This window comes from Mesoplodon mirus, assembly GCF_964341445.2.
Source record: "Mesoplodon mirus genome assembly, chromosome: 16".
NCBI classification, from domain to species: Eukaryota; Metazoa; Chordata; class Mammalia; order Artiodactyla; family Ziphiidae; genus Mesoplodon; species Mesoplodon mirus.
In genome coordinates this window covers 50,965,079-50,985,143 of record NC_138992.1, presented here as the reverse complement: position 1 = coordinate 50,985,143, position 20,065 = coordinate 50,965,079, and the positions used below count along the sequence as shown (strand labels likewise).

At 41.1% G+C, this 20,065-nt stretch overlaps 2 protein-coding genes and 2 long non-coding RNA genes across 4 annotated transcripts; 2 read left to right on the top strand and 2 right to left on the bottom strand.

The window, feature by feature from the left end:
* Positions 1–51: 51 nt before the first annotated feature.
* Positions 52–4,505, top strand: LOC309792314. The gene is made up of 3 exons (XR_014291670.1): positions 52–727; positions 1,165–2,676; positions 3,902–4,505. It is a non-coding gene; the product is annotated as an uncharacterized lncRNA (long non-coding RNA).
* Positions 4,506–4,650: 145 nt separating this feature from the next.
* On the bottom strand, positions 4,651–10,000 carry LOC309792299 (ribosomal biogenesis factor-like). The gene is made up of 4 exons (XM_082601853.1): positions 9,858–10,000; positions 7,369–7,485; positions 5,064–5,180; positions 4,651–4,795 (listed from the first exon to the last, which is right to left on the bottom strand). The coding sequence occupies exons 2-4, from the start codon at positions 7,480–7,482 to the stop codon at positions 4,724–4,726; spliced, it is 303 nt and encodes a 100-aa protein (XP_082457979.1). The 5' UTR covers positions 7,483–7,485; positions 9,858–10,000; the 3' UTR covers positions 4,651–4,723.
* Positions 10,001–10,061: 61 nt separating this feature from the next.
* On the top strand, positions 10,062–14,552 carry LOC309792313. The gene is made up of 3 exons (XR_014291669.1): positions 10,062–10,767; positions 11,205–12,722; positions 13,948–14,552. It is a non-coding gene; the product is annotated as an uncharacterized lncRNA (long non-coding RNA).
* Positions 14,553–14,697: 145 nt separating this feature from the next.
* LOC309792301 (ribosomal biogenesis factor-like) lies at positions 14,698–20,046 on the bottom strand. The gene is made up of 4 exons (XM_082601855.1): positions 19,904–20,046; positions 17,416–17,532; positions 15,111–15,227; positions 14,698–14,842 (listed from the first exon to the last, which is right to left on the bottom strand). Exons 2-4 carry the CDS (start codon positions 17,527–17,529, stop codon positions 14,771–14,773), a joined length of 303 nt encoding a protein of 100 aa, XP_082457981.1. The 5' UTR covers positions 17,530–17,532; positions 19,904–20,046; the 3' UTR covers positions 14,698–14,770.
* Between the last annotated feature and the right edge of the window lie 19 nt (positions 20,047–20,065).

The window sequence follows — 20,065 nt, the reverse complement described above, 5'->3', positions numbered from 1 at the left end:
GGCGATAAGCCCCGCCCACCGAGCGTCCTTCCGCCCACCGAGCGTCCTTCCGCCCACCGAGCGTCATTCCGCTCACGGGCTTGTTCCCACCCACCTAAAGTAGTCCTGTCCACAGAACCATCTCAGCCGTGGAGCATCCTTCCCTAAACACAGGACCCGCCCTGTGAACATGCTTTGCCGTTCGCTTGGTTAGGAACCTCTACTCAGCTGAGGCGTTGAAGACGTGGCTAAGTCTGCAGTTGCTCGCAGGGGTATGTGTACAGAAACCACCCGAAGTGTCTGAGTCACCAGAGCCACACGGACCGTAACACAGGTGGTCGGCCCTCAGCCGCTTACTGCTGGCTGGCTCTGTCCGCGCTCCCGGGAGGTGGCGCTGCGCACCTCTGGGTGGTGTCCGGGTTTGGTTGCAGCAACAAAGAACCTAATGTCTGGAGTAGATCTAGAACTATAATCTCCCAAGGAAAAATTTGTAGTGAGCTAAAAGTTGAAATGCTTTTCTCATTGAAGCTTCCTTGCTTCAAAATGAGACTTTCTGACAGCACGGCAGAGGCCCAAGAAAATATCAATAAGTTGTAAAACAAGAATCAGGGAACTTTAGAAAATCTTAGAAGAAATATTTTTGCCTTCCAGTTTTATTTCTGTGTGTGTATATTTCCCAGTTAAGGTGTTCTAGGATGAGTTTTCTAGAAAATCGAATCACTTCTTCCAAGAGGATCTTTCCACTAAGGTAACAGTTTTCACATGCTCTCTCCTTATTTTGTCACGGTCTTAGGGAAAGCCAGCTTTTAAACAAATGTAGAAGTACTGACATTTTTATATCACTTTGGTAACGGTACATGAGTTCTGCTCTAAGTATCAAAATAAGGCCAAGGTAGCATTCCCCTTTTGCAAGTGAGAATGCTGAGGTTCAGAGTCTAAGCCATTTTCGGTATCCACACAACTAGTAACTGACAAAGCCAAACTAGAATCCACGTGGGCTGGCCGTCGGTCAAGTCCTCTTCCCGCAAAATCAGGCACTTGCCTGCTTATAGAAAGATGAACCACTTTTACAGTAAATCATTTTATTGTTTATGTCCATCACAAAAAATTAGAGAATACGTTAAGCAATGAGGAATAATTACTTGTCAATGTAATTGTATTAAAAATTCTGTATTTTTTCTAAAGAGTGACTTTTAAAAACACCTTAAAATGCATTATAAAATGCCCATAATGTGTGGCGACAAGACCAAAGTAACATCAAAGCGACAGAAAACCGTTAGATTCTTTCACGAGGCCAGAGTTATCCAGGAATACTGAAGCTAATAAGGTGAGTATAATTATGGTTCCTTGAATGTGAAGTTATTGATGTATATGCAGAAGACAAAGAAATAGATGCAATGGAATGATATTATAGTCTTTATGAAGACTTACGGGCCTAGCTTTCATTTGGAAATGGTGAGATAGGGATACTTACACCACGGGAATAACATGGTTTATACAGGCAAGAGCAGAGGCACTCTATGAGGTATGAGTGAGAAGACATGATTTCTGTTTACTTCTGTTACCTACCAACAGTGTGACTGTGGAAAAGTTACTTCATGTCTCTGTGCCTCCCTCTCCCATATGTAGATGGCTGCTCAGTAAATACCCACTTCAGAGGACATTCATTATCTGCTCAGCATCCCTCTCTGGGGAACCACTCTTCTCCCATTAAGTGATCCTGGTTGAATGAGTAATTACAGTCCTCGTCTAAAGATTTTCCAGCCAGAGCTAGTGGAGACAATTCTTGCTTTTAGTATCCCTGTGCTAGGATGATGTGAAATTGAGGCTGCTAGTTGCCGTCTCCTCCAGCAACTTGAGGGAAGCCTGACTGCAGTGGGAGAGAATAAGAGCAATGCAAAAGAACACAGAGCTGAACAACAGAACACAGGACCTTGGTGATATCATTGGAGTCCTTGGATTCAGCCACAGATGGAAGAAATATCCATCCCTTGTCTTCTCCGTTATCTGAACGAAAACATTGCTTTTTTTTTTTTTATTGGGTTATTTACGTTTTTTCAGTTTGTGTGTGTGTGTGTGTGTGTGTGTGGACCATTTTTAAAGTCTTTATTGAATTTATTACAATATTGCTTCTGTTTTATGTTTTGGTTTTTTGGCTGCGAGGCACGTAGGATCTTAACTCCCCGACCAGGGATCAAACCTACACCCCCTGCATTGGAAGGCGAAGTCCTAACCACTAGACTGCCAGGGAGGTCCCTGTTGGTTTTTTTGTGTTTTGTCTGTTTGTTTATTTGTTTGTTTGCGGTACGAGGGCCTCTCACTGTTGTGGCCTCCCCTGTTGCAGAGCACAGGCTCCGGACGCGCAGGCTCAGCGGCCATGGCTCACGGGCCTAGCCGCTCCGCGGCATGTGGGATCTTCCCGGACCAGGGCACGAACCCGTGTCCCCTGCATTGGCTGGCGGACTCTCAACCACTGCGCCACCAGGGAAGCCCTAATTTCGTACTTTTAATCAAGATGCTGATGTTAAATATAACTGTGCTTAATATCTACTGTGTTTAAATATATGCTGTTTAAATATAACTGCCTTTTTGCTGCTAAAATATATAAAGAGAAGTGTAAAAAGCTCTATATCACATTTCTCTTTCCAGCGGGATCTATTAGTGGAGATATCATTGATGAGTTAATGTCTTCTGATGGTTAAGTAGTTAAAAAATTTAATAAATATAACCTTATACATCAATAAGGCTTTTCTAGAATTTATGAGTGGCACATGATTTAAAAGAAATGAAGAACCTATATTTTTTAACTGCTTAATGTACTATAATGATTCATAGTAAGTTATAGGCATCCTTCAGAATATTTTGCCTGCCTTTTGAGGAAAAAGAATTCATAAGGGGATACTTATCACCTTTACTGAATCAACTTCTGAATTGTTGGCATACTAGCCCTTTTTACACCTGAAGAATTTGGCCAAGAAGAGTAAAACAGTGTATCTGAGTCAAGAGGAAATGTGAAAACATAGTTTTGTAAATACTCCTCCCATGGCCAATTTCAAGCTGCCAATGTGAAGTCAGTATTACTAAGATTAGCCACATCATCGTCTAATCTGAAATAATTCTTAAAAATCAACTAGCTCTAATATGGTAGTTACTTTAGCAGTTACTCTCTGGGCCTCACCTTTCTAAAAGTTCTTGGATTCAGAGTCCTGGCTCCTAACAAATACGTATAGCCGAGACCTAGGAAGTAGCAGCTGTTAAATTAGCCAATGGCACAGTAACCACTTAGACATTTATCAGACACTTCCATAAAAGCAGAGAATTTCAGCATAGTTATTAATTTATGTCTAGTTCCTTTCTCTGTTTTCAAAGTGGTAGCTTATTTAGCAGATCAGAGAAAATACTTTGACCAGTGTTTCTGAATCATAAATTTTAGTGACAAGTTCAACCAATAAAAATTAACTTGTTTCTCAAGCTAACACCTATAATCAATGCATAAAATGTCTTTAAAGAAGAATCTATCAAAATATACACAAAATACAAGTCATTATTTTGATCATTACATTTCCTATTACATATTTTTAAAAAACTTGCTGTATAACATGGGAAACATAATTTGGCTTGGTTTTTTTTTTTTTTTTTGCGGTAGTCGGGCCTCTCACTGTTGTGGCCTCCCCCAGTGTGGAGCACAGGCTCTGGACATGCAGGCCCAGCGGCCATGGCTCACGGGCCCAGCCGCTCCGCGGCAGGTGTGATCCTCCCGGACCAGGGCACGAACCCGTGTCCCCTGCATTGGCAGGCGGACTCCCAACCACTGCGCCACCAGGGAAGCCCTGGCTTGATGTTTTTGATAGTATTTTATGTTAGACATCATTACCTGTAGGTAGAAACCATCTTTAACACTGAATTTATTTTTTGCTTGCAGTGTTTCCGCTTTTACGGCTTTCTCCGACCCCGGCAGATGACTACAACTTTAATTTAGATGATAATGAAGGAGTTTGTGATCTGTTTGATGTCCAGATACTAAATTATTAGATTCCATGGAAACTTGGGACTGTTATCTACCTCTAACTGTGTAACATTTTAGACGTCTTAATAACCTAAGTATTTAAAATAATGAATGTAACGCCTTTTTAGTTCACTGATTCTGAAATGTTCTTCCCTAATACTTCCTTTTTCACTTCACAAAACTTCAACCATAAGAACAAAGGATTCTGATTGCTTCAGGGGAAAAAGTGATTTCATATACACCGACTCCCTACCCTCAAGTAATTACATTCTGGAATTTCAACTTTCCCTCCCATTCTGAATCCTTCTGTTTTTTTTTTTTTCCTTATATGAGAGGAAAGTTAAAGTAGACTTAAGGTCATCAAAAACAAAAGAAGTTGGCCAAGGGCTCATCATTTGTTTGTCTTACATTTTTACTGCCACGAGACTGTCCATTTTTCTGTGTACCCTCTGATCCAGACATTCACTGCCACTTATAAAGTGAAGGGTGTAAACTAGGACATGTTAACTGTTTCAGTGAACAGATTTTGTGAAGTGCCTTCTGTTTTAGCACTATAAGTTTATCACATTTTGTTGACTTCTGACATTCCACTTTCCTAGGTTATAGGAAAGATCTGTTTATGTAGTTTGTTTTTAAAATGTGCCAATGCCTGTACATTAACAAGATTTTTTAAAATAAAACTGTATAAAGCATTTAATTTATTGGTCTTTTTGGAGAATCTGATGCATCACCAGTGTATTACAACTTAGCCATTAATCTTGTAGCTTCATCAACATCAACTGGTTCGTTTTCATGACACTGCTCAGGAATCTGGAGAGAAAATTACATTTAAAAATTTAGATAACAATAGCAAACAAAAATGACATAATCTACCGACATACAATCTATTATTCAATATAATTTCTTCTAGTTGTACTTTTGGAAATAGAACAATAAATTCCCACATTTTAGACTCAATGTTTTAAAGTCTGAATAAGCTATACATACTACAGAGCCAAATACTAAAAATGACAATCAATACAGGCTTTGAAAATTTGGAGTTTATTAGCCAGAACGAAAGGAAGTGATTTCCACTCACCAGCTGTTTCTGCACAGGTTCCAGGGAAAGGTCTTTTACGAACCATGCAACTACCTTTTGCAAATATACAAAAGCTTCATTCACGATGTTAACTTTTTCATCATTCACGATGTTCATCTTTTAAAAAAAGAAAAAGAGCATTAATCCATGGTCTCACAACCATTAAGGATAAAAATATAGGCTACCTTAATTTAATCTTGTTACCCCCCAAATCTATAAACTCTTATCAATCCTACCAATTTATGGAGACAATTTACCCTAAAATTCTTACAGTCTTATTGGGACATTTTAGACAAAAGGTTCTGTCTTTTTAAAGATAAGAATTATGTGGATATACCTCATACCTTGACTTTCCTGGAATAAACGGGCCAAAATACGTGACCACTATGTTTCTAAGCTACGGTGCTATCGTCTCTCATCTGTAAAATGAGGAACCTGGATGGCATGCTTCCAGTGTCCTTCTAACAGTACGTCTCTGAATCCTTCCTTGATGGAAGTGCCTGGCAGTCTCCTGAGGACAGCGGCCCCTGTAGCCGTCCTCGCTTGAATCTCAAAGGTGGGGGTGGTATTCTTGTTCTTCACAGCTGCTCCCCAACCATTTTTCCTTCAACACTTTTGGCTCTTTTGCATCTTATGCATCAGGACATTCTGACACCCCTGTCCTCATTACTGTCACCTACCAACACCGTGATTACTTGCTCCTTCGTGAAAGATCTCAGACCATGGCTCACTGACCCCTCTCACGCCTGGCGTCGCTGCTTAGTGGCTACGACAAAAACCTATCCTATGGCTTCTTAATCTCTTCAGGTCCTCACCTCCAGGGGTCTTTTCCACGACCTACCTTGCCATGACTCTCATGCATTACCTTAGGCTGCATCATTACCTGTTACCGCACCACCTCCTATCCTTCTATTCACTTATTTTATTAATAGTTCTTAAATCTCACTGAAATCTTTTCCCACCAAGTTCACTACTGTTCACATGTTCATATCCCCGCTTTTTCCTTTAGCCTGCACAGATTCCATGACCACTGATCAGTCGCTCCTTCACACCCTAACTCTACTTCCCTTCTCTCCCTCAATCAGACTTCCCTGCCAACCTAGTTAAACTCAGGTATCAGCCTTTTCTGAGCCCAAAACTGAAGCTCTAGAAAATCATAACTGGCTGACTGGCTTCACTTTAAGTTCGTGGCCACCAACTTCAATTTACCATTTATATAGTACCTGGCGATCGTGCGACCTCCCCCTAAGTTAGGCTGCTTTCTCAGAAAAGTGTTCGATACTTTCTCCAACCACGCTGCCTACCCACAGATCTTTTCCATTAGCAACCGTAGAGCTTCTAGGACTTCCTATCCAAACAAAATAATTTTCCTCAGATACACCAAGCCTTCACCCAGCTGGGGGTCTCTGCACTCACTATTCTTTCTGCCTAGAACATGCTGCTCCCAACACTTCCCAGCAGTTTGCATCACTGGCTCCTGTCAGGCAGGTCTTGGCTTCAATGTCAACCCTGAAGACAATTCTATCTAAAACTGTCACCCCCAAACCCCAGTCATATCACCCAGCTTTATTTCCTTTATAGCATTTCCAAAGTCATGAAATTGCTCCACCAAAAAGTTTAACTCAGCTAATTCATGAAGACTGAAAGATAAAATGTTACATTTCTATGGACCATTATGATAATTACTAAGTCCTCTAGAGGGGACTCCACCTACTACTTAAGCTTGAAAACATGTTCTTGAATAATTGTCTTAAGGAGTCTACTTAATCTTGAAGAACTTTCCCATTCCCCAAATATTTTGAAAAAAAGATAAAGCAACTCCTTTCTTTTCAAATTTTGTATTTTAAGAAACAAAATATTTTATCTTCTATTTTTAGGTTCTTATCTGAGCTATAGATATCTTCAGAGAAATAAGATTTACTGAGAAGAAAAAGAATGGGTGTTGACTGACATTCCATGTCTTGGCTCTGTTGAAAGCTTCTTGAATATATATGAGTTTAGAGATAATTTTTCCATACCATGGTTTTTTATGATTTCTAGGCTCTGAGAAAACTATTAAAACTGTTACTTGGAGCCTCATACATTTGCAGTTAAAATGCCTTCTTCCTTTTGCATTTGAATTCAAGAAAGGGAGGTTATTTTTCTGCATCGTTGTTTCTTTTTTGAAACAAATGTTTAACAATCATCTTGCTTTTGTAGGAAAGGCTAAGAACCTGTTTTAAATATTAGCATTCAGTTTTTCAGTAGCTTTACAATTATGCTTTTCTTGTAAACAATAAAGTCAGAGTGCTTAAGTGATACTAACCTTCTTCAGATTAGTGGTAACTGGCTTTGCTTTATTTTTAACCTTAAAGCTTTTTCGGCTGGCTACCTGGAATACAGTCCTGGACTTCTGTCCTCTTAGTTTGTTCTTGGCCATTGTCTAGGCAAGAAAGAAAAGGAGCTCAATTCAGTTGCCCATGTTTATGAACTGTAAATCAATTTAAGTTTTGGAAGTAAAGGTACCAATTAAATCTAAGAAGTTCCACCTTCCTCCTGATTATTTTTAAAATTGCTGCTTGTATTAAAATTATCTCCATGTCCTTTTGGTCCTACTAGATTTTTCTGTTTCAGTGCAGAGTGTGTAGCTAATTCTTTTCTGCATCTCCAGCACCTGGCCCATAAGAGGCTCCACATTAATTTCTGCCAGTTAGATTCATTAATTAATATTCTCAACACAACAGTTGTTTTCTTTCAGCTCTCTGCAGCATCTGACAATGCTAACCATCACCATCCATCCTTCTGATAGTTTACATACTGCTATTCCATTCTGGTTCCTTTCATACTCTACGACTGACTCTCTTCTCCCTCCTTCTTTCATTCCTTTTTACTTGTCCCATTTTCACTCCTGTGCGCACCTCCTCAAAACCACTACTTAAGCTTACACTTCCTAGCCCCCGCGTTAAATTACTTTCATGACTTCCGCATCACCTCTATGTGAATGGCTCTTGCCTAAAAACTGTACGTATCATCTCTGTTCTATAGCTAAACACACTAAGCCTATAAATTCTACTTGAGAAACATCTCTGAAACCTGTCTTTAACAATGCACGTGAGGGACAATTTAAAAAATATTAATAGTTAAGCTTTATTGAGCTTTTACTACATGTACAGCACTATGCTAACATTTTATGTGTTTTGACTAATTTACTCCTTACAACAACACTTCGTAGGACGTACTATTATCATTACACAGATTAAAAAAAAAAAAAAACTGATGCAAAGAGAAGTTAATCTGCCCATTGTTGCACTAGTAGCCAGAGAATGCCAAGATTCAAAGCCAAGCAGACTAGATCCTGAGCTCTCATTATGTGATGTGGCCTCTCGTATATAAATACAAATGCAGTACAAAAACATGACTTGCTACTGCCTAGTTCAGGACTGGGTTACTGCTTTAGTCCCTACGACTATTTGGTTTGACTCTGGGTTGGGACAAAGTATACCCATGGACCAAATCAGGTCAGGCACCCGTCTTTGTAAATGATGTTTTATTAGAACGCAGCTACGTCCATTCGATTATGTATGTTTTGTCTGTGGCTGCTTTCCTGCGACAACTGTGGCTCGCAAAGCCTAAAATATTTACTATTTGGTCCTTTACAGAAAGACTGTCAACCCCTGGCTTAAGCCACATGCATTCAAGTCTATCCTGCGTAGTGGTATGAAATGAACCGTCCCAATGTTAAAATCCTTCAGTGGCTCCTCCAACCCACAAGGTTTTTGTCCTGACATATTGCTGCTGGAAACCTGACTCTAGCATAAATCTGTCAAAGGTATCTCCTGCTATTTCTCTATACCTACTCTAGTCTACTAATCACTCCCTGAAGACACCTTGCACATTCTTCCTTTCTTCCCTTTGCTCACATTGTATCTCTCCTCCTTCAATGTCTAGCCTCAGGAACAAGAGAGACAGCAATGGTTCCGAACCCCAACAGAACTTCTTCTTAAAAAAAAAATAAAATAAAAAAATGGGGCTTCCCTAGTGGCCCAGTGGTTGAGAGTCAGCCTGCCGATGCAGGGGACACGGGTTCGTGTCCCGGTCTGGGAAGATCCCACATGCCGTGAAGCGGCTGGGCCCGTGAGCCGTGGCCGCTGAGCCTGTGTGTCCGGAGCCTGTGCTCCGCAACGGGAGAGGCCACAACAGTGAGAGGACCACATACCGCAAAAAAAAAGAACACAGTAGGAAATACATGATTATTATAGAAGCAGAAAATACACATAAACCACCCCTAAATTAAATAATCTAAAATCCTTCCAATAAGTAACCAAAATCCAACCATTCATCTAGTATTCATTAATCAATTACTATGTACCAAGTGTGGTACAGAACCTATATACATACATATGAAACATATACAAACACAAGAAACATAAAGATAGGTGCTGTAACTGACAGCATACGAGTGGAGTCACAGAAGGGAAAGATCCAATCGAGTTGGGGACTCGAGGAAGGTTCGTGGAGAAGGTGAGAGCCTAGCTGTGGGGGTAGGGGATAGGGATTTTCTCTAACAACCACGTGGAAACTGGTGACAACAGAACAACCCAAAACTGGTACCCTGCCGTGGGCTGAAGGCCCAGCAGGCATGGGGGTTTTAGGCCTGAGCCAGCAGGCCTGCGGCCGAGTAGGGCTGCCTAAGGCAGCGAGCGACGACGGAACGGAGCCTCCCGACGGCAGCAGCGCGCGGACGGCCAATCCCGTCTCAATCCTCAGAAACTTCACGCCAGCGCGCCGGAAAATTTTTTTTTATTAATCTCTCACCAGTCCTCCGATACCCTCGGGCAGGGGTATAAGCTCCACGTAACGCCAGCTGTACGCACAGGATCCAGGAAGTTCCGGAATGAGGGAGCCAGCCAACGGTCCTCTCTCAGGTCGTAGTTCCGCCCACCGGGATAAGCTCCGCCCACAGGGCGGAGTCGTGTCCCGTGAGCTTGGGCTGCAGACGGCGATAAGCCCCGCCCACCGAGCGTCCTTCCGCCCACCGAGCGTCCTTCCGCCCACCGAGCGTCATTCCGCTCACGGGCTTGTTCCCACCCACCTAAAGTAGTCCTGTCCACAGAACCATCTCAGCCGTGGAGCATCCTTCCCTAAACACAGGACCCGCCCTGTGAACATGCTTTGCCGTTCGCTTAGTTAGGAACCTCTACTCAGCTGAGGCGTTGAAGACGTGGCTAAGTCTGCAGTTGCTCGCAGGGGTATGTGTACAGAAACCACCCGAAGTGTCTGAGTCACCAGAGCCACACGGACCGTAACACAGGTGGTCGGCCCTCAGCCGCTTACTGCTGGCTGGCTCTGTCCGCGCTCCCGGGAGGTGGCGCTGCGCACCTCTGGGTGGTGTCCGGGTTTGGTTGCAGCAACAAAGAACCTAATGTCTGGAGTAGATCTGGAACTATAATCTCCCAAGGAAAAATTTGTAGTGAGCTAAAAGTTGAAATGCTTTTCTCATTGAAGCTTCCTTGCTTCAAAATGAGACTTTCTGACAGCACGGCAGAGGCCCAAGAAAATATCAATAAGTTGTAAAACAAGAATCAGGGAACTTTAGAAAATCTTAGAAGAAATATTTTTGCCTTCCAGTTTTATTTCTGTGTGTGTATATTTCCCAGTTAAGGTGTTCTAGGATGAGTTTTCTAGAAAATCGAATCACTTCTTCCAAGAGGATCTTTCCACTAAGGTAACAGTTTTCACATGCTCTCTCCTTATTTTGTCACGGTCTTAGGGAAAGCCAGCTTTTAAACAAATGTAGAAGTACTGACATTTTTATATCACTTTGGTAACGGTACATGAGTTCTGCTCTAAGTATCAAAATAAGGCCAAGGTAGCATTCCCCTTTTGCAAGTGAGAATGCTGAGGTTCAGAGTCTAAGCCATTTTCGGTATCCACACAACTAGTAACTGACAAAGCCAAACTAGAATCCACGTGGGCTGGCCGTCGGTCAAGTCCTCTTCCCGCAAAATCAGGCACTTGCCTGCTTATAGAAAGATGAACCACTTTTACAGTAAATCATTTTATTGTTTATGTCCATCACAAAAAATTAGAGAATACGTTAAGCAATGAGGAATAATTACTTGTCAATGTAATTGTATTAAAAATTCTGTATTTTTTCTAAAGAGTGACTTTTAAAAACACCTTAAAATGCATTATAAAATGCCCATAATGTGTGGCGACAAGACCAAAGTAACATCAAAGCGACAGAAAACCGTTAGATTCTTTCACGAGGCCAGAGTTATCCAGGAATACTGAAGCTAATAAGGTGAGTATAATTATGGTTCCTTGAATGTGAAGTTATTGATGTATATGCAGAAGACAAAGAAATAGATGCAATGGAATGATATTATAGTCTTTATGAAGACTTACGGGCCTAGCTTTCATTTGGAAATGGTGAGATAGGGATACTTACACCACGGGAATAACATGGTTTATACAGGCAAGAGCAGAGGCACTCTATGAGGTATGAGTGAGAAGACATGATTTCTGTTTACTTCTGTTACCTACCAACAGTGTGACTGTGGAAAAGTTACTTCATGTCTCTGTGCCTCCCTCTCCCATATGTAGATGGCTGCTCAGTAAATACCCACTTCAGAGGACATTCATTATCTGCTCAGCATCCCTCTCTGGGGAACCACTCTTCTCCCATTAAGTGATCCTGGTTGAATGAGTAATTACAGTCCTCGTCTAAAGATTTTCCAGCCAGAGCTAGTGGAGACAATTCTTGCTTTTAGTATCCCTGTGCTAGGATGATGTGAAATTGAGGCTGCTAGTTGCCGTCTCCTCCAGCAACTTGAGGGAAGCCTGACTGCAGTGGGAGAGAATAAGAGCAATGCAAAAGAACACAGAGCTGAACAACAGAACACAGGACCTTGGTGATATCATTGGAGTCCTTGGATTCAGCCACAGATGGAAGAAATATCCATCCCTTGTCTTCTCCGTTATCTGAACGAAAACATTGCTTTTTTTTTTTTTATTGGGTTATTTACGTTTTTTCAGTTTGTGTGTGTGTGTGTGTGTGTGTGTGTGTGTGGACCATTTTTAAAGTCTTTATTGAATTTATTACAATATTGCTTCTGTTTTATGTTTTGGTTTTTTGGCTGCGAGGCACGTAGGATCTTAACTCCCCGACCAGGGATCAAACCTACACCCCCTGCATTGGAAGGCGAAGTCCTAACCACTAGACTGCCAGGGAGGTCCCTGTTGGTTTTTTTGTGTTTTGTCTGTTTGTTTATTTGTTTGTTTGCGGTACGAGGGCCTCTCACTGTTGTGGCCTCCCCTGTTGCAGAGCACAGGCTCCGGACGCGCAGGCTCAGCGGCCATGGCTCACGGGCCTAGCCGCTCCGCGGCATGTGGGATCTTCCCGGACCAGGGCACGAACCCGTGTCCCCTGCATTGGCTGGCGGACTCTCAACCACTGCGCCACCAGGGAAGCCCTAATTTCGTACTTTTAATCAAGATGCTGATGTTAAATATAACTGTGCTTAATATCTACTGTGTTTAAATATATGCTGTTTAAATATAACTGCCTTTTTGCTGCTAAAATATATAAAGAGAAGTGTAAAAAGCTCTATATCACATTTCTCTTTCCAGCGGGATCTATTAGTGGAGATATCATTGATGAGTTAATGTCTTCTGATGGTTAAGTAGTTAAAAAATTTAATAAATATAACCTTATACATCAATAAGGCTTTTCTAGAATTTATGAGTGGCACATGATTTAAAAGAAATGAAGAACCTATATTTTTTAACTGCTTAATGTACTATAATGATTCATAGTAAGTTATAGGCATCCTTCAGAATATTTTGCCTGCCTTTTGAGGAAAAAGAATTCATAAGGGGATACTTATCACCTTTACTGAATCAACTTCTGAATTGTTGGCATACTAGCCCTTTTTACACCTGAAGAATTTGGCCAAGAAGAGTAAAACAGTGTATCTGAGTCAAGAGGAAATGTGAAAACATAGTTTTGTAAATACTCCTCCCATGGCCAATTTCAAGCTGCCAATGTGAAGTCAGTATTACTAAGATTAGCCACATCATCGTCTAATCTGAAATAATTCTTAAAAATCAACTAGCTCTAATATGGTAGTTACTTTAGCAGTTACTCTCTGGGCCTCACCTTTCTAAAAGTTCTTGGATTCAGAGTCCTGGCTCCTAACAAATACGTATAGCCGAGACCTAGGAAGTAGCAGCTGTTAAATTAGCCAATGGCACAGTAACCACTTAGACATTTATCAGACACTTCCATAAAAGCAGAGAATTTCAGCATAGTTATTAATTTATGTCTAGTTCCTTTCTCTGTTTTCAAAGTGGTAGCTTATTTAGCAGATCAGAGAAAATACTTTGACCAGTGTTTCTGAATCATAAATTTTAGTGACAAGTTCAACCAATAAAAATTAACTTGTTTCTCAAGCTAACACCTATAATCAATGCATAAAATGTCTTTAAAGAAGAATCTATCAAAATATACACAAAATACAAGTCATTATTTTGATCATTACATTTCCTATTACATATTTTTAAAAAACTTGCTGTATAACATGGGAAACATAATTTGGCTTGGTTTTTTTTTTTTTTTTTGCGGTAGTCGGGCCTCTCACTGTTGTGGCCTCCCCCAGTGTGGAGCACAGGCTCTGGACATGCAGGCCCAGCGGCCATGGCTCACGGGCCCAGCCGCTCCGCGGCAGGTGTGATCCTCCCGGACCAGGGCACGAACCCGTGTCCCCTGCATTGGCAGGCGGACTCCCAACCACTGCGCCACCAGGGAAGCCCTGGCTTGATGTTTTTGATAGTATTTTATGTTAGACATCATTACCTGTAGGTAGAAACCATCTTTAACACTGAATTTATTTTTTGCTTGCAGTGTTTCCGCTTTTACGGCTTTCTCCGACCCCGGCAGATGACTACAACTTTAATTTAGATGATAATGAAGGAGTTTGTGATCTGTTTGATGTCCAGATACTAAATTATTAGATTCCATGGAAACTTGGGACTGTTATCTACCTCTAACTGTGTAACATTTTAGACGTCTTAATAACCTAAGTATTTAAAATAATGAATGTAACGCCTTTTTAGTTCACTGATTCTGAAATGTTCTTCCCTAATACTTCCTTTTTCACTTCACAAAACTTCAACCATAAGAACAAAGGATTCTGATTGCTTCAGGGGAAAAAGTGATTTCATATACACCGACTCCCTACCCTCAAGTAATTACATTCTGGAATTTCAACTTTCCCTCCCATTCTGAATCCTTCTGTTTTTTTTTTTTTTCCTTATATGAGAGGAAAGTTAAAGTAGACTTAAGGTCATCAAAAACAAAAGAAGTTGGCCAAGGGCTCATCATTTGTTTGTCTTACATTTTTACTGCCACGAGACTGTCCATTTTTCTGTGTACCCTCTGATCCAGACATTCACTGCCACTTATAAAGTGAAGGGTGTAAACTAGGACATGTTAACTGTTTCAGTGAACAGATTTTGTGAAGTGCCTTCTGTTTTAGCACTATAAGTTTATCACATTTTGTTGACTTCTGACATTCCACTTTCCTAGGTTATAGGAAAGATCTGTTTATGTAGTTTGTTTTTAAAATGTGCCAATGCCTGTACATTAACAAGATTTTTTAAAATAAAACTGTATAAAGCATTTAATTTATTGGTCTTTTTGGAGAATCTGATGCATCACCAGTGTATTACAACTTAGCCATTAATCTTGTAGCTTCATCAACATCAACTGGTTCGTTTTCATGACACTGCTCAGGAATCTGGAGAGAAAATTACATTTAAAAATTTAGATAACAATAGCAAACAAAAATGACATAATCTACCGACATACAATCTATTATTCAATATAATTTCTTCTAGTTGTACTTTTGGAAATAGAACAATAAATTCCCACATTTTAGACTCAATGTTTTAAAGTCTGAATAAGCTATACATACTACAGAGCCAAATACTAAAAATGACAATCAATACAGGCTTTGAAAATTTGGAGTTTATTAGCCAGAACGAAAGGAAGTGATTTCCACTCACCAGCTGTTTCTGCACAGGTTCCAGGGAAAGGTCTTTTACGAACCATGCAACTACCTTTTGCAAATATACAAAAGCTTCATTCACGATGTTAACTTTTTCATCATTCACGATGTTCATCTTTTAAAAAAAGAAAAAGAGCATTAATCCATGGTCTCACAACCATTAAGGATAAAAATATAGGCTACCTTAATTTAATCTTGTTACCCCCCAAATCTATAAACTCTTATCAATCCTACCAATTTATGGAGACAATTTACCCTAAAATTCTTACAGTCTTATTGGGACATTTTAGACAAAAGGTTCTGTCTTTTTAAAGATAAGAATTATGTGGATATACCTCATACCTTGACTTTCCTGGAATAAACGGGCCAAAATACGTGACCACTATGTTTCTAAGCTACGGTGCTATCGTCTCTCATCTGTAAAATGAGGAACCTGGATGGCATGCTTCCAGTGTCCTTCTAACAGTACGTCTCTGAATCCTTCCTTGATGGAAGTGCCTGGCAGTCTCCTGAGGACAGCGGCCCCTGTAGCCGTCCTCGCTTGAATCTCAAAGGTGGGGGTGGTATTCTTGTTCTTCACAGCTGCTCCCCAACCATTTTTCCTTCAACACTTTTGGCTCTTTTGCATCTTATGCATCAGGACATTCTGACACCCCTGTCCTCATTACTGTCACCTACCAACACCGTGATTACTTGCTCCTTCGTGAAAGATCTCAGACCATGGCTCACTGACCCCTCTCACGCCTGGCGTCGCTGCTTAGTGGCTACGACAAAAACCTATCCTATGGCTTCTTAATCTCTTCAGGTCCTCACCTCCAGGGGTCTTTTCCACGACCTACCTTGCCATGACTCTCATGCATTACCTTAGGCTGCATCATTACCTGTTACCGCACCACCTCCTATCCTTCTATTCACTTATTTTATTAATAGTTCTTAAATCTCACTGAAATCTTTTCCCACCAAGTTCACTACTGTTCACATGTTCATATCCCCGCTTTTTCCTTTAGCCTGCACAGATTCCATGACCACTGATCAGTCGCTCCTTCACACCCTAACTCTACTTCCCTTCTCTCCCTCAATCAGACTTCCCTGCCAACCTAGTTAAACTCAGGTATCAGCCTTTTCTGAGCCCAAAACTGAAGCTCTAGAAAATCATAACTGGCTGACTGGCTTCACTTTAAGTTCGTGGCCACCAACTTCAATTTACCATTTATATAGTACCTGGCGATCGTGCGACCTCCCCCTAAGTTAGGCTGCTTTCTCAGAAAAGTGTTCGATACTTTCTCCAACCACGCTGCCTACCCACAGATCTTTTCCATTAGCAACCGTAGAGCTTCTAGGACTTCCTATCCAAACAAAATAATTTTCCTCAGATACACCAAGCCTTCACCCAGCTGGGGGTCTCTGCACTCACTATTCTTTCTGCCTAGAACATGCTGCTCCCAACACTTCCCAGCAGTTTGCATCACTGGCTCCTGTCAGGCAGGTCTTGGCTTCAATGTCAACCCTGAAGACAATTCTATCTAAAACTGTCACCCCCAAACCCCAGTCATATCACCCAGCTTTATTTCCTTTATAGCATTTCCAAAGTCATGAAATTGCTCCACCAAAAAGTTTAACTCAGCTAATTCATGAAGACTGAAAGATAAAATGTTACATTTCTATGGACCATTATGATAATTACTAAGTCCTCTAGAGGGGACTCCACCTACTACTTAAGCTTGAAAACATGTTCTTGAATAATTGTCTTAAGGAGTCTACTTAATCTTGAAGAACTTTCCCATTCCCCAAATATTTTGAAAAAAAGATAAAGCAACTCCTTTCTTTTCAAATTTTGTATTTTAAGAAACAAAATATTTTATCTTCTATTTTTAGGTTCTTATCTGAGCTATAGATATCTTCAGAGAAATAAGATTTACTGAGAAGAAAAAGAATGGGTGTTGACTGACATTCCATGTCTTGGCTCTGTTGAAAGCTTCTTGAATATATATGAGTTTAGAGATAATTTTTCCATACCATGGTTTTTTATGATTTCTAGGCTCTGAGAAAACTATTAAAACTGTTACTTGGAGCCTCATACATTTGCAGTTAAAATGCCTTCTTCCTTTTGCATTTGAATTCAAGAAAGGGAGGTTATTTTTCTGCATCGTTGTTTCTTTTTTGAAACAAATGTTTAACAATCATCTTGCTTTTGTAGGAAAGGCTAAGAACCTGTTTTAAATATTAGCATTCAGTTTTTCAGTAGCTTTACAATTATGCTTTTCTTGTAAACAATAAAGTCAGAGTGCTTAAGTGATACTAACCTTCTTCAGATTAGTGGTAACTGGCTTTGCTTTATTTTTAACCTTAAAGCTTTTTCGGCTGGCTACCTGGAATACAGTCCTGGACTTCTGTCCTCTTAGTTTGTTCTTGGCCATTGTCTAGGCAAGAAAGAAAAGGAGCTCAATTCAGTTGCCCATGTTTATGAACTGTAAATCAATTTAAGTTTTGGAAGTAAAGGTACCAATTAAATCTAAGAAGTTCCACCTTCCTCCTGATTATTTTTAAAATTGCTGCTTGTATTAAAATTATCTCCATGTCCTTTTGGTCCTACTAGATTTTTCTGTTTCAGTGCAGAGTGTGTAGCTAATTCTTTTCTGCATCTCCAGCACCTGGCCCATAAGAGGCTCCACATTAATTTCTGCCAGTTAGATTCATTAATTAATATTCTCAACACAACAGTTGTTTTCTTTCAGCTCTCTGCAGCATCTGACAATGCTAACCATCACCATCCATCCTTCTGATAGTTTACATACTGCTATTCCATTCTGGTTCCTTTCATACTCTACGACTGACTCTCTTCTCCCTCCTTCTTTCATTCCTTTTTACTTGTCCCATTTTCACTCCTGTGCGCACCTCCTCAAAACCACTACTTAAGCTTACACTTCCTAGCCCCCGCGTTAAATTACTTTCATGACTTCCGCATCACCTCTATGTGAATGGCTCTTGCCTAAAAACTGTACGTATCATCTCTGTTCTATAGCTAAACACACTAAGCCTATAAATTCTACTTGAGAAACATCTCTGAAACCTGTCTTTAACAATGCACGTGAGGGACAATTTAAAAAATATTAATAGTTAAGCTTTATTGAGCTTTTACTACATGTACAGCACTATGCTAACATTTTATGTGTTTTGACTAATTTACTCCTTACAACAACACTTCGTAGGACGTACTATTATCATTACACAGATTAAAAAAAAAAAAAAACTGATGCAAAGAGAAGTTAATCTGCCCATTGTTGCACTAGTAGCCAGAGAATGCCAAGATTCAAAGCCAAGCAGACTAGATCCTGAGCTCTCATTATGTGATGTGGCCTCTCGTATATAAATACAAATGCAGTACAAAAACATGACTTGCTACTGCCTAGTTCAGGACTGGGTTACTGCTTTAGTCCCTACGACTATTTGGTTTGACTCTGGGTTGGGACAAAGTATACCCATGGACCAAATCAGGTCAGGCACCCGTCTTTGTAAATGATGTTTTATTAGAACGCAGCTACGTCCATTCGATTATGTATGTTTTGTCTGTGGCTGCTTTCCTGCGACAACTGTGGCTCGCAAAGCCTAAAATATTTACTATTTGGTCCTTTACAGAAAGACTGTCAACCCCTGGCTTAAGCCACATGCATTCAAGTCTATCCTGCGTAGTGGTATGAAATGAACCGTCCCAATGTTAAAATCCTTCAGTGGCTCCTCCAACCCACAAGGTTTTTGTCCTGACATATTGCTGCTGGAAACCTGACTCTAGCATAAATCTGTCAAAGGTATCTCCTGCTATTTCTCTATACCTACTCTAGTCTACTAATCACTCCCTGAAGACACCTTGCACATTCTTCCTTTCTTCCCTTTGCTCACATTGTATCTCTCCTCCTTCAATGTCTAGCCTCAGGAACAAGAGAGACAGCAATGGTTCCGAACCCCAACAGAACTTCTTCTTAAAAAAAAAATAAAATAAAAAAATGGGGCTTCCCTAGTGGCCCAGTGGTTGAGAGTCAGCCTGCCGATGCAGGGGACACGGGTTCGTGTCCCGGTCTGGGAAGATCCCACATGCCGTGAAGCGGCTGGGCCCGTGAGCCGTGGCCGCTGAGCCTGTGTGTCCGGAGCCTGTGCTCCGCAACGGGAGAGGCCACAACAGTGAGAGGACCACATACCGCAAAAAAAAAGAACACAGTAGGAAATACATGATTATTATAGAAGCAGAAAATACACATAAACCACCCCTAAATTAAATAATCTAAAATCCTTCCAATAAGTAACCAAAATCCAACCATTCATCTAGTATTCATTAATCAATTACTATGTACCAAGTGTGGTACAGAACCTATATACATACATATGAAACATATACAAACACAAGAAACATAAAGATAGGTGCTGTAACTGACAGCATACGAGTGGAGTCACAGAAGGGAAAGATCCAATCGAGTTGGGGACTCGAGGAAGGTTCGTGGAGAAGGTGAGAGCCTAGCTGTGGGGGTAGGGGATAGGGATTTTCTCTAACAACCACGTGGAAACTGGTGACAACAGAACAACCCAAAACTGGTACCCTGCCGTGGGCTGAAGGCCCAGCAGGCATGGGGGTTTTAGGCCTGAGCCAGCAGGCCTGCGGCCGAGTAGGGCTGCCTAAGGCAGCGAGCGACGACGGAACGGAGCCTCCCGACGGCAGCAGCGCGCGGACGGCCAATCCCGTCTCAATCCTCAGAAACTTCACGCCAGCGCGCCGGAAAATTTTTTTTATTAATCTCTCACCAGTCCTCCGATACCCTCGGGCAGGGGTATAAGCTCCACGTAACGCCAGCTGTACGCACAGGATCCAGGAAGTTCCGGAATGAGGGAGCCAGCCAACGGTCCTCTCTCAGGTCGTAGTTCCGCCCACCGGGATAAGCTCCGCCCACAGGGCGGAGTCGTGTC